Raw genomic sequence first — 14,034 nt, 5'->3', positions numbered from 1 at the left:
AAAATAATCAGTACACTTATGTGCCTCCATTGTATGACTGATAGGTTTTAGTTTTATTATTTACATTTAAAAGAGAACATACGAGTATAGTCTTCGTGTAGTGCGCATCAAAACCATAACTTATTATGCAGATCGGTTTTTAAAATACGTGTTCAAACAAACTCAGAAATATTTTATCCGATCAGAATTTATTTCACCTTATTTTGTAGAAAAGCATACATTTTTACGAAAGTACAATCAAAATTCAACTATTATTACGAACATTCTTTAGAAACTTGGTAATTGTTTTACGTACTTTATTTATTGAAAAAAGATTTTATTTCATTTTATAACATTTTACAATGCTGACAATTTAAGAAATCTGTTATCAAATTTAACGAAAATTGAAAACATTACTGTAAATCTTAATCAACCAGTTTTGAAGAATGAAAATATTATTCATAATTATGGACATAGCAATAATTTTGTAAACATTATTTTCCATAAAATTTGTTAAATAAGGCTTCAAAAGCATTTTAATATCAAATTTATTGACAATATTTCTATATTAAATTATTTTATTCCTAAAAGTTTTATTCAAATTTCTTATTACACATTTTTCGAAAATTATATTTAATGTATTAAGATTTCATTACACAACATAAATAATTTAAAATACTACCCTGTAACATTTTATAAAGATACTTGTTTCATAAAAAAAATTTTATTGAAATAAATGTAAAATTACAAAAAGATAACATTTAGTACCGATAGTAAACCTGTCACTATACGTAAAAACCAGTTTTAAACGCGGTTTTACGAGACACTGTTGTCCATAATGACACAAACAAACCACTTAGACATTTAAAGGGAGAATCAACTATAACGGTACTTAAAATAGTACCACATGACAGTGATTTGTGAAACAAATATCGGTTGTGTGAGAAATATCGGTTGAACATTGTAAACAGATTTTGATTAAACACAATACCGGTTATGGTTATTACACTGAGTATTACTTATACTAAAAAAATTAAAAAGTCTTTATAAATTGAACAACAATAATTTCTTGACAATTAAGTAATAAATGCGGTCAAAAATGTTTAAAACTTCTATCTTATCTATCCCTGTTTTAATATTGGCTCCACTTTGAACGTGAACGGACAGAGCTATGAACGGTTCAGTCTCGTTAAGTGATTTGCTCCACCATCGGTAGTGTCAAATGTCCTCCTCTTCGTCCTCGGAGGATTCCGAGAGAGGACGAGGTTCTGCTCTCTTCCTGCGCTTCAGTATTCTAAGGTAGATGACGTACTCGTCCTCTCTCTTCTCCGCTGTCAGCCGGTACCGGTTGCCCAGTGCTGGACACAGTTCACTCGCTGCTGGAGGAGCTCTGTTGCGACTCGTCGTCCGAGAATCTTGGAAGAGCTCCGCCCCCGTTGAAGGGCAGGGCCGCCGCCCCCGCTGTAGGAGGCAGGGGAGTCGGCCCTGGCGCCGGGGGCCGCTGCTTCTTCACAGACCCCGACCACGGTTCTTCCTTGTACATCATATTCTCGTTTCCCTGTACATAACGAGTTTCTATATTCATTTGCAGAAATATTATACCAATAGTCTTATTGCCAATTTTACCAATTTTATTATTGCTTTTATTTGAAGAAATTCCAATAATTAGTGTATTTCCACCTTAAACCACATGAAAAACATTTATTTAAGGAATAAAATCAGTATCAATAGGAATAGAAACAAATCACAGAGCCTGCACAAGGGAAGGAGGAAGATTGAAATTGATTTGTGGGTGATAACTTCAATAGTGATTTAGCGGAGATGGCTCTAATGGAGCACTGCCTCGGACGAGGAGGCGCGGCGCGTCGCGTCGTTCGGGATGGGAGGAGACTGATGAAGATGGAGTGTTCCTCTGATAGAAAAACTAAAATAGAAAACGAACTAAAATTAAAACCGAACTGCAACGTGCTTAAGCTATTCTTTTTCATCTTTCTAATGCATTCATTAAGGATGAAGAATTTTAAATTGTTCCATAAAAACAATAATGAAATTTTCCTTTAATACTGAAATTATGTGATTCTCTTTAAATTTAAATTAATAAGAAATTTTGTCGAAAAGAGGTAAATCACATTTTAATGCTACATATCTGCTAAATAAAAATAAAGTAAAAATTAAAATTAAAATGAAAACGAGTTAATAATGAACGCAAACATCAATCTCGTTAACGGAGTTTCTAACAACAAGTTAGTTTTTATACAAACAATCCTTTTGTTCCGGGAGAGTATGTAAGTTTAACCAACCTATCATGCATAGTCTACAGCTAACAGAACAAGTTTACATTGCATGTAAATGTCACATTAATATAATTTATACACATGCTGACTGACATCGGGAAACAAACTAGTTCACACAGACCTGGGGTTTGCGGTGTTGGAAGTGTCCCACCTTCTTCTAATGTGCGAGGTAAACAAGATAGGGGATGGTAGTGGAGGTGAATATTATCATGATATTGTTGTAGCGTGTAATACGTATTTTAAGCACATCATATGTACACATTAAAGTGACGTGTAATATCAGTTGGTGCAGCTGTTTGGGTGGTATAACAGGTAAAGTGTATCTTTCAAATTTATCCAAAGCCATTTTCATCAAATATACCGTGCAGATAAAATAAATTAAAAATGTATTTCTTTCCTTAAAATCGACGCTTGTATTCTTAAGTTATTTAGGATACAGTTTAATATTACCCTCTTCATTGTCTCATTCAAATTTTCTATGAAAAACTCAGCGTTTCAACTAAAATGTTAGGTTGTGATTTGTCAAGTACTCAGTTATTAATAATCCATTATACGAGTAATTACGGTTAGTTTTAATGTAAAATCTCAAGTATTTTCTGTTACAAAACAAAGTCTTTTTTACTGTGTTATATTTTACTAGAAATAATAAGGTTTAGAGAATCTAGTTGAACTACTTTTCTTAAATATCCCCTATACAAAAACTTTAAATTTCACCTCATTGAGTGCATACACTTGCCAAATGGAAGATACCATATCATGTCTCATATTATTAAAAAACAAACAATTGTATCTTTTTTTATATAAATAAAAGTAATACATAGGTGTATTCCAAATCCTAAAGGTACTGAAATTTGAATGAAATACGTTACCACTGATTATTACATATAATGTTAAGATATCCAACCTACTCGTCACTTTTCTAAAACATTTTTTTAGTTTGTTGTGTTGTAAGGGTTCAAATTTATACCCCCCTTTTTTGTTACTTGAAAAAAAAACGTTTATTTTGCCAGAGACGTTTCATTTAGTTATTGCTGTTTACTGACAAGTGGATGTGTCAATTTATTTTCATCGATAGTCGTCGTCGTCGTCATTCCATTAGAAAGAGTTTATTTGAGGTTAGAGATCCTCTCTTCTTGAAGCAGTGCATAGCCGGAGCTCCGATGTGGCCGCTCCAGCGTCCGTCGACGACTGACGAAAACACGTTTCTGCTCATACACTTATACAGCCGTCCCGACACGAGACGGGGAGTTCGCTTTCTGACTTCGTTGCGGAATTGTGGAATCGATTCGAGGAGAGGAGCCCAGTATCGGAAAATTCGCAGTCGTCATATCTCATCTATTTGGTTAGCTACCATGATTTGTAATCATTAAGAGAATTTTAGGAGAATACGAATATCGAATGTTAAATTAAAAGGTTAAATATCAAAATTCATACTGATTAGTTAACATCGAATTTTGCGTAATTTTAGAGAAAGATGCCATCACGTTTGGCCGAAATCGGTTTATGTGTAGGATAGGTTAGGAGCAGTTTATAGGTTATCATAGTTAGTGACAGTAGTTTATCTATTAAATATACGTTCTACTACCAATCACTACCTTTCCTAGTTTGCAAACGTATATTTTGCATCCTATAAGCCGTATTTACTTGTTATCCTTAAAAAATTAACAATTCGGTGCGTAGGACAATAATTGAAAGTTGAGGTTAGGAGCAGCTAATAGGTTATCGTAGTTAGTGACTATAGTATACTATAACTCAAGAATTCCCTAGACATTTTGCTATCAGGTTAACTTTATATGATAACGTTAGTATTATTAGTATAAAGAAGGAATTTGTTTGGTTTAATATATTTAGTATTTAATTTTGGTATTTGTAAAGTCAGAACATAACCTCAGTTCAACACAGCACAATAACAGCCGCTGAAGAAACTAGCGGACGATGCAAGGACCGGTTCGAGTCTACGGCTGTGGAATAAAAGATCTCGCGGACCACCGATATTAAAATCTGTTTTTCTCTCACGCACAAATAATTGCAGAATATTCGTCGTTACGATATAATTTCATTCTAAACGTCATATTTTAGAACGGGGTATTGACGGTTCTAGTTAACAATAAATTTGCGTGAAATCGCGAAATATAGAACAGAAAACAGTGATCATATCGTTCCATTGAAGAATGCGAATAACTGAATTCACTCTGAACGACAGTCTGATTTTTTTCTGTTCACTTACGTTCGACCTTGCTTCTCATTTAGATTTTTACCAGCGTATTGGTGAGGGCGCGGGTAAGATAAAAATTATAAGGGGATACCCCAACCCTGGAATAGAACCCAGCACGACTGCAACTATCAGGGCAGACGATATAAAACCGACTACCCCGAAAACACATCACAACGTCCAGTATGCCAAATGAAACTTTTTAATCACCTTTCATTTTTATGAAATGAAGATAATATTTTTGCAATTTTATGTAACTTCTTATTTAGAGTCTAATGCGCTTTCAACAGACGGTTCACGTAATGTTTTCCATTTTTTAATTTTGTAACTTGCTATCAAACACTATTATAATGTTTGAAATAAAACTAGTTAAAAATATATAAAGATTCTATAGTATTTAAATTACTTTTATTAAGGTAATTTAACAGAAGACAAACTACATTACATGAATTCCAAACTGTATTAACTACAATTTTCAATCGGCTAACATTTTGTAAAGAAACTACACAATTTATTTTCATTTTCGATGTTTGGGCTAATTTTTTGTAAGTTTTTTTCCTTGTTATTAATAAATCACAAAATGTGGGTTTTAAAACAAATTAAAAATTAAAATCAGGTCATAAACATTAAATTTTGTGAAAGGAATGAAATAAAAATATACAATGGAATAAACACAAATAAGTATTTTCTAAAATGTGATTATATTCTCTTTGCTTAAAACGTGTAAGAGGAAAGGTGGTGTTTAACTTATCTCAATACTATCATATATGTGACTATGTTTGACCCAGTGTAATGTATTACTGTACAGACTCGTTAGTGTATATACTAGCTAGAGTGAATCATGCAAGGAACATGCGGTACAACACATTTACTCACATAAAACAGTGATTTACCAAAGTGAGGGCCGGGGGTGGCGGCTTGAGGGAGGCTACTGGTGGTGGGGGAGGTAGCAGCAAGTTGACCCCAGGGGTGACGTCACTCTCCTCCTGGGAGAGTGTTGCCAACCAGCCACCGAGCGACACGCAGCACCCGCAGCACAGGTCGAGAGCGGCAGTGCGAAGACCCCGGTGCAGCACTAGGAAAAGCGACGGGTTCACGAACGCATGCACGTAGGCGACATGCAGCGTTATCTGAAACGAGGAAGGTCCGAGAGTATAAACTCTTGACAATAATAAAGGAATAGCTGCTGGTCTAAGTAAACACTACACAAAACTTCTTTATTTTGGTATTATAACAAACTAAGACATAATTAATAGTCTTCAAATCATATTAATATATTTAACTGACATTCCCATAGCTATACGGTTGTAATTCTTTTTATCTATTTAATGGAAAACCATTAAATGAAACTACATTAAAATATGAATACAATATTTGAAAAAAAATAGCTATATATTACACGGATGGTAGCAGGTAACAACATTAATTAAACAATAGTCCATAGTGCATGAGAGGTATCCAAGTAAAAAAAGAGACAGCGTATACAACACTTACAATACTATTAGTAATATCAATAACAATGATTATAATAAGTCTATATATATATATATATATATATATATATATATATATATATATATATATATATATAAACTTATATATACAATTTTTATAAATGGCAATAGCCTTATTTAATTTTAATAAACATTTAATCGCATAAAGTACTTGCTCCGCCGGGAATCGGACCCGGATCTCTCACTTGCCGGGTGAATGTGCTACCATTACACCACAGAGCCCTTACTTTTTACGATTCAATTATTTTGTATTTGGCTGTTTCTTTCACATATGTGTTTAAAAAACCAAACTAACATATGATCGGAAGACCAAATACCTGTCAAATGACTTTATTTACATTAAATTTGTATAAATGGCAATAGCCTTATTTAATTTCAATAAACATTGAATCGCAAAAAGTACTTACTCCGCCTCTATATATATATATAGGCTTATTATATACATTAGATATTCTTATTTTCATAATACGAATATATCTTACTACAAAAAGGTCAACTCTAGAATAGAATCGGCATTATAAGCTTAAATCTTAATTTTATTTTTATATATGAATAACGATCTAAAACTACTGAAATAGTGATAAAAAAATTTATATTATTGGATCCAGATTAGAAAGTATGTGTAGCAATTATAGAACGATCCTACACTTATGGCTACGAATAAAAACATTCCTGTGCCAATCACATAAAAGAGTTCTAGATGATCTGATCACAAATGCCTAAGAAAGGTAATGACATGTTATAAACTGTCTGCACTGTCGTATTTATATACAACAGAGTTAGAGTCCACGCCTGATTGATCAGTTACTTATCTTTATAGCGTAAGTCGTTTGACTCGGAAGGATTCACTGATAACGCCGTAAAACTTATTCTTAGAAGTCGTTAAGAGCTAACTGCACTGGCGGCCATCTTGGTACCTCCGTAACAATAATGCTAAAATTTTTACACTTTTATTACCTTACTTTAAGTCGTTGAAGTATGAGATATGTCTCATTAAAAGAAAATTATTACTACGCATAGAAACCTTTTCTTATAGAGGTTGAATACTCAAAACGTATACACATTATAGCAGAAACTAAAAGATGTTAGGATGCGTATTCATCACACCTTTTAAAACGAGACATCTCCTATATAATTATAATTTTAAAAAATTAAGGTGTAAAAAAGTGTGGTTCTTATTCTACAATTTAGAATAATATATAAATAATTTGCGTTCATTTACACTATGCTCAAATTTTGAACGTCTGGAAGCATATAACAAAATTTGACTAACTCTAAAATTCAATAATTAAGAACAAAAATACGTGGATAATTAATAAATGTAATATTTAATCCATTTAAAATAAACCCTAACACTACTGTACTCTTTTATTGTATTCTCGAAGTCCATAATCTAAATTCCAACTTGTTAATATAAAAACAAGATATGTTAAAAATATATCATCTAAGAATGAATTTAATACAATCAAACTTAAATATAATATACTTAACCATTATGTTTTTGATATTAAAAAATAAAACGTTTCTTTCAAAGAAACTCTGCATAGAAGGAAATAAAAATGGAAAGCGAATTTGCCCTCGGGTGGAGATATTACCTGATAGTGTTTACTACAAGAAAACATACAAAAATATTTTCAATGCATTGCTCTTTTCAGATATTTCAAGATCTTTGTATTAGAAAATTCTATTAACATTAAATTATTGAGTAGAAATAAAAATATAATACGTAACATAATAACGAGCTGTCCACAAATTATGCTATAGCTTGTTGTTATTTGTACTGTTTGGCCCTAATGTCTTGATTATTGATTTGGGTTTTGGGCTGTACGATTGCAACTAAAAATGCTTATGTCAGCATTAAGACTATCCCTCGATTAAAAAAAACATAAAATAATATTACACAGTCAGATTTCCTTATGATATGATTTTAAACAGTCTTAAATGTATAAATATTAAAGAATAGTCCTGAAACCAATCCTGTGTATAAGATAAAACTAGTTTTATGGTCATTTAAGTGACACAGATTTAAATGATTTTGTAAGCACGTTTTCAAATGGTTTAATTGAGTAAATTTATTGTTTAATGTACACAACACAACTACAGTTTTATCAATACTAGTAAGCTAAGTTATTAACTCCCTTTGGTTGTTACGATACTATGTTTGGCAAAATAATTGCTATAGTAATGTCCAGAATTTTACTTTTATAATGTAAACTTTTGAAATGAATAAGCTGCTGACAATTTGTCAGCACATAGATTTGTTAATGCACTCTTCGTTCCTGTGTGTATAATTGTAATAGTTACACCGCATATAACAAGTATACAAATATGCTTGTATACAATTCTTCCTACAGTAACTTGAATATTTCGAAACTTCCGAAATAGATCGGACCGTACAAAAAATTTTTTAAAAAAACCTTTAAAAACAGCATATTTTAATTTTAAAACAGATTAAAAGGCCATTTACTAATGGTGATCTTTTGATTCACAGGTCACTGAGTTATCCCTCACTGGTTTACTCATGTTGTTTATATATTTTTGATCGTTTTATGTCTAATCGAATTGAATATCATACACTTTATTAGAGTTTAGTCAGAATTTAACGGAAAAGATCCAAAATACCACCTCCTTCACTAAAGGAAGGAGTTTATTAGTAAACAAGAGAAATGTTTTTCAATTACCTGTACCTCGTATCCCAGGGGGTAGCCTAGGATGGGGTGATGGAGAAGGGTGACAAGGAACAGCGGCCCCCAGAACAGCACGTAAGCCGCGGTGATCACTAGGAACATCTTCACCCTTTGGACTCCTTCCCGCTCCATTCTTCGCAAGTAATGTTCCATCCTCCTGTGTTCATCCGCCGGCTAGAACAATTATACCCAGAGTAGTGCTGTGTAGTCCTACTTTGTAATATTATCTGATGATAAGAAAGTAATTGTAAGAAAATTTGACAGTATATATATTTTATTTCTGTGACGTTTTTTTCGAATTCTCATAGTAAAATAAGGTATTTTTTGTTTGAAATAGTGTGTTATAACAAGAAAGAATTAAAGAATCGTAATCATAAAGGTAATCTTGAGTACGAAACCACTATAGTCTGTGACAGCCTCATATTTTAGACTCTCACAACAATCACACATAAAAGTCGCATTTAAATGTTTTTAAATGCGATCAGATGTCAATAGGCTATATCTCAGGGTTTCTTTATTTTTCCACCCCTAGAGTTTAATTTTCCATTAATAATATTTAAATAAGACGCAACTACAATGTTTTTTTATTCGATGTTTAACGACTTTATTTCCATGAAGTACATAAATAAAGAACATTTCTTTTATATTATATATATTATTTTAAATTATATATTTTTCGTATTCAATGCCATTAAAAAAACAAATTTCTCTTAGTCATCCTAAAATTCTTACGTTGATCGGAATTTTTAAATGACTGTTAAGTATCAACTGCTACCAACCCTGGGAATCGCTCCGTTGGTCCCCTGGGCTCGGTGGTTGATGACACCGGTAGGCATCTCAGGCATGTTGCCGCCCCCGGTGACGCTGACCAGGGTAGTGACTAGTCCTGCCACCCTCACCGCCTCCACGTTGGCTTTGGTCAGGTCACGGTGGAGTTTGTGCAGGTGGAATAGTGTCAGTAGTACACAGATCACGTTAATGAAGATCCACAGCACGTTGAGCACGTAGTGTCGGAAAGGTCCGTGCACTAGAGGACACGACGGGAGGTTGTGCATCCCCTCCGAGTTGGCGGCCAATGCTCCCGAGAGAAACGTTGGCCCTGTCACGGAGATTATTAGCGATTTAAGGCTGTTTCAATACAAATAGAATTTAAAATTTTACTACTTTATTTGTGTTCACAGCAAGTTTAAAAGCAGACACAATCATTCTTAGTTAGAGTATTAAAATGGATTATAAATGACGGAAACAAAGCTGGTTAAATGATTACTTCCTCTTGTCCATCTTATTTACTATGTTCTGCTTCATATAATAATTATTTTCCATGAAGCAAGCAAATCCTCCTTTGCAGTAAGTCTGTTCTGGTACAATAATACTAGGTATTAATAACGTGTTGTTCATTTAAATGAAGAGTTCCCATTCACGTATATTTTTTATCCATACGTGTATTTATATGGTTATTGAAAATAAAGAAGTCCTAACTCGGAAGTGTACTTGTGCTTTTTATGTCAAACTATTTAATTTATTAAAAAACTTAGTGTTTCTCTCTAACTCTGTCATTATTGACGTTGTAGTAAGATATGCAAATAAAACATATTAAACCTGTTTCATACCCATGTACACCACAAGTGATTTAATTTTTAAAATTGTATTTTATTACAAAGCGAACTAAAAATTCATGCAATGTAATGAAATTGTTTTTTTGTAGTTTTTTAGAATCGTTATTTTCAAGATAAACTGTTAAAATATTTAATACTGGATGCGACACTTTATCTAACAATTGAAGAATATTATACTCACTTCGCACGATTAGATGACAGTGTTTATGGCAACAAAAATGATTTTCTACACCCAATTAAGATAAACCTTATTTTATTTAGCATATGCAGTATAAGCGTAAAGCTGCCTACACTCCTGTGTATTGCAGAATTTGATGCACACACATATTTTAAATCACCCCGATTGTATATACTTAATTGATTAAATTTGTCACTTTACGCTTATTACATATAATTGTAAGATAATTGTTAATTTAGAACATTTTAAGTATTATAATTTATATGGAATACTTTTTTCGTTGATTACTGCCTCTCTCTTGGAAAACAATAATAAGGAAAGACGATTAATAGTGTTCCATAAAAAACCAAATACTGTTGTCATCATTATTCTATAATTTTTAAGCGATGCTCACTTATTTATAAAGATTTGTAGAAAGAGCGGAACAGTTATGTTATGCTTGACTAGAGCTCAAAAATATGTGCTAATTTCTAAAATTGTTAAATAGTTTTAAGAAATAATCACATTAAGTAAATTACGCTCTCAATCCGCATAATTGTTTTTTGGCAATAACTAATGCGAGAAATTAATGGAGATGTAATGGGAATTTCTATTACCACAGCTAGCATAAACTTGTAAATGGAGAATCTTGTGGAAATTATATATGAGCAGTTTACCTGGACAGTAAATATAGCTGAATTAAATCACACAATATATGAATAAGGTACTTCCTCACATATCCTGTACTTGCCTCCAAATATTTAAAAGAAACAGTACAAAACAACACTGTTTTAGCTATAAGCATACGATACTATCCTTTTAACTACCCACATTTTTATGTGTTTACTAAATAAAAAATAAACAAAATGATCACGGTTTACTTTGCATTTTCATGTCAAGTGGCAGTGAACGAGCTAAACTGAAAGAAGATGTAAGTACTACATAGTGACATAAACACATTAACACACTACTAATGTGATAATACTTGCACACATATTTGAAGCAATAATGCACGTGGTAGTAGCTCAGTCTTTAAGTAACATTATATAGCAATAGAACATATTGGATCCCCTATTACGACGAACAGGACTAAGTACAGACAAATTAATACTACTACGTAAAACAAAAAGAGATAAAAAAATAAAAAGGATCGACTAAAGTACCTAGATTGATGGTGATGCTGGCAAACCAGATCATGAAGGTGCCGAAGAGGACGCACTGAGGAGAGTCCATGAGAAGAGGAGCTGAAAGGTCGTCCTCCTCCTCGTCGTCCTCGGGGAACACAGGGGAGTCGTTGAGGACTGTAGTGAGCATGTTGACCGTTGACACGGTAACCTGCACGAGATCACCGAATATGCAACGAGTAAAAGTAATTTTAAGAAAAAGTTGCCTCTGTAGAAACTAATTGGATAGGCTTTTATCACTTTTTGAATATAAGATTAATAAAAATAGAAGCAATAAAACTTCTCATAGATTTTACCGGAAGTACCAGTAATCTCTGAATGGTTATAAAGTAAAAAGTTAACTTACTAGAAGGAGAAAGGCAGTCTCAACTAAGGAACACTTTTTGACTGGTTCACACCGCATGATGGACACAGCCAGGGGTATGAGGATGGCAGCTCGCGCACAGTCAACGATGGCCTGGTGGAACAGTAGTCCTTGAGACCACCTGTAACAGTTAAACCGCTGAGTATAAATGTGTAAAAATAGCGCAGGAACTGATTTATAAAATAGATTTATTTTAATGTGAAAAATGAAAACGTAGATTGTAGAATATACTTCAGTTAAAAAACGTAATACATGCATAACCATTAGTAAAAACGGGCAATCAGATTAAATGCTCTCATAATCTAAAAGAGTTTCTTGGAAACGTATAAAAATATCGATGGGGTGGCGTGAAACGACCAACTAAACCCCTTAAACGAAAGTAGGCAGAGTTTTTAACTCCATTGTCGGGATATTATGTGAGGACTTCCGCTGTTAATGGCAGGTTTAATTAGAGTTTACGTTAATAGCAATACCATACTTCAGATGTACTTGAAATTTGAGTTTTTGCCAGCTATTGGTAGCTTTGGCATACTGTTATGACGGTCAACTGGCGCATTCGGTGCGTTAAAAATCAAATAACGGTTTGAGATGTTCAACGGGCCTGGCAAAAATGTAGATCTGGACTGGCAAAAAATTGTAGCTCTGTTTACATCATGAAATAAACTAAATCCATTTTTCAGCTTATCAACAATTACGCTCATTTTACTCTTGATTCGGACTGAATACGCCTTTTTTACCTCTTCGTACCTGCCAGCTTTTGAACGATAGTTTTGAAGAAATGTGTATAAGTTATTCGAAACAACGAATCTAGCTGTGTAACGATGAGAAGCCTAATTAGTAATAAATTTCATAATATGGTTTATTACACAGTGCATTCATTTCAGTGAGATTGGCAAAACATATAAAACGATTTTACATTTTTGTTTGAAAGAATATTACACACACTCCAATCCACCATTGTAATATTAAACTGAAAATTTGATGAAAATTAAAATTCTCACTTGCATTTCAAACTGCATTAGATTAACTATTTCTTTCTATATTTTGGCTTCCTGAACTGTATATATGTGGAGGCTCTTTAATGAAGGTATACTTAAGAGATCTGTAATATATTGTTGATCCTGGGTATTTGTTGGTCCATAGACGTTCTCCGGTTTCTATGTCATAAACTTATAGCTCAAAGTGTTATCAGAATGATTCTGTTGGTCATTTCCACTTCAATCTAACCTCCATTTACACACTAGTTTTTGTGCTTAAAGTAATAAGACTATAAATGCTTTGCACAAGTTTATTTAGGTTTTCTTGCTTAATTATCTTGGCAAAGACTTCGGAAACCAAATAGACTCTGGAATGTATAATTTTATTTTTGTGTTCCTTGTGTATGCTTTGTGCTTGCTATTTACCGCATTTCGGAAAAGTTTGTTTTATCTGTCAGAAATATCTACGGAGAAGCTTAATGTCAGAGCCTCTTCAGGGGTCAAAGTTTTCTTTATTGAATTACTTTGATTAATATGAATCAGTTTCATTGTGGTCCAAAAACACTAGCCGCAGATCAAAGTTCCACCGGGGATGATGTTTAGAGCTAGTGCTCAACTCTTCTCTTTTTAGTTTTTACTAAACAATCTTGAAAAATCTTTAAAGTCCTTCCTCGCTATGGATTAGAATGCTCTGAGGCAGCATATTTTCTTAATGTGTCAGTAAAGTAGGCGGGAAATTCTAACAATAATTTTAGCCAATCTTTAGTAAGAAGCGATCGATCATAGTTATGTACGTTTGCACTTATGCCCAATTTTTATACTTTTAAACGCAATATTTTCCAACTTGACTGATACTCATTACTTGGATTTCCTAAAGTAAACAAATTCTTTAATATTTCGATAGTTTCATCTTTATTCTTTTATGAAAAATCCATAAATCAGATACCAGTTTGTGCGTGAGTTTTAATCCCTAATAAAAAAATCCTCATACTACTAGGTGTTCATATATGGGCAAGATTTTAATTTTTGGTCAAGATTTATGTGAATTTA

At 32.9% G+C, this 14,034-nt stretch overlaps 1 protein-coding gene across 2 annotated transcripts in view; it reads right to left on the bottom strand.

Annotated features, from left to right (window-relative positions):
* Positions 1-669: 669 nt before the first annotated feature.
* The window catches only part of LOC124357163, a 166,654-nt gene continuing 153,289 nt past the window's right edge, over positions 670-14,034 (bottom strand). Inside the window, exons 4-9 of one of the 2 annotated variants that reach the window (XM_046808671.1) lie at positions 11,990-12,128; positions 11,623-11,794; positions 9,466-9,785; positions 8,681-8,860; positions 5,379-5,615; positions 670-1,537 (exon numbers count right to left, since the gene is read on the bottom strand). In XM_046808671.1, coding sequence (XP_046664627.1) covers positions 1,349-1,537; positions 5,379-5,615; positions 8,681-8,860; positions 9,466-9,785; positions 11,623-11,794; positions 11,990-12,128 — 1,237 coding nt within the window. In that variant the 3' untranslated portion in view covers positions 670-1,348. The remainder of the gene's footprint in view (positions 1,538-5,378; positions 5,616-8,680; positions 8,861-9,465; positions 9,786-11,622; positions 11,795-11,989; positions 12,129-14,034) is intronic. The other variant, XM_046808672.1, reaches the window with a different exon arrangement.

The sequence above is a fragment of the Homalodisca vitripennis genome, chromosome 3 (genome assembly GCF_021130785.1).
Source record: "Homalodisca vitripennis isolate AUS2020 chromosome 3, UT_GWSS_2.1, whole genome shotgun sequence".
Classification (NCBI taxonomy): domain Eukaryota; kingdom Metazoa; phylum Arthropoda; class Insecta; order Hemiptera; family Cicadellidae; genus Homalodisca; species Homalodisca vitripennis.
This window is presented reverse-complemented; position numbering and strand designations above follow the sequence as displayed.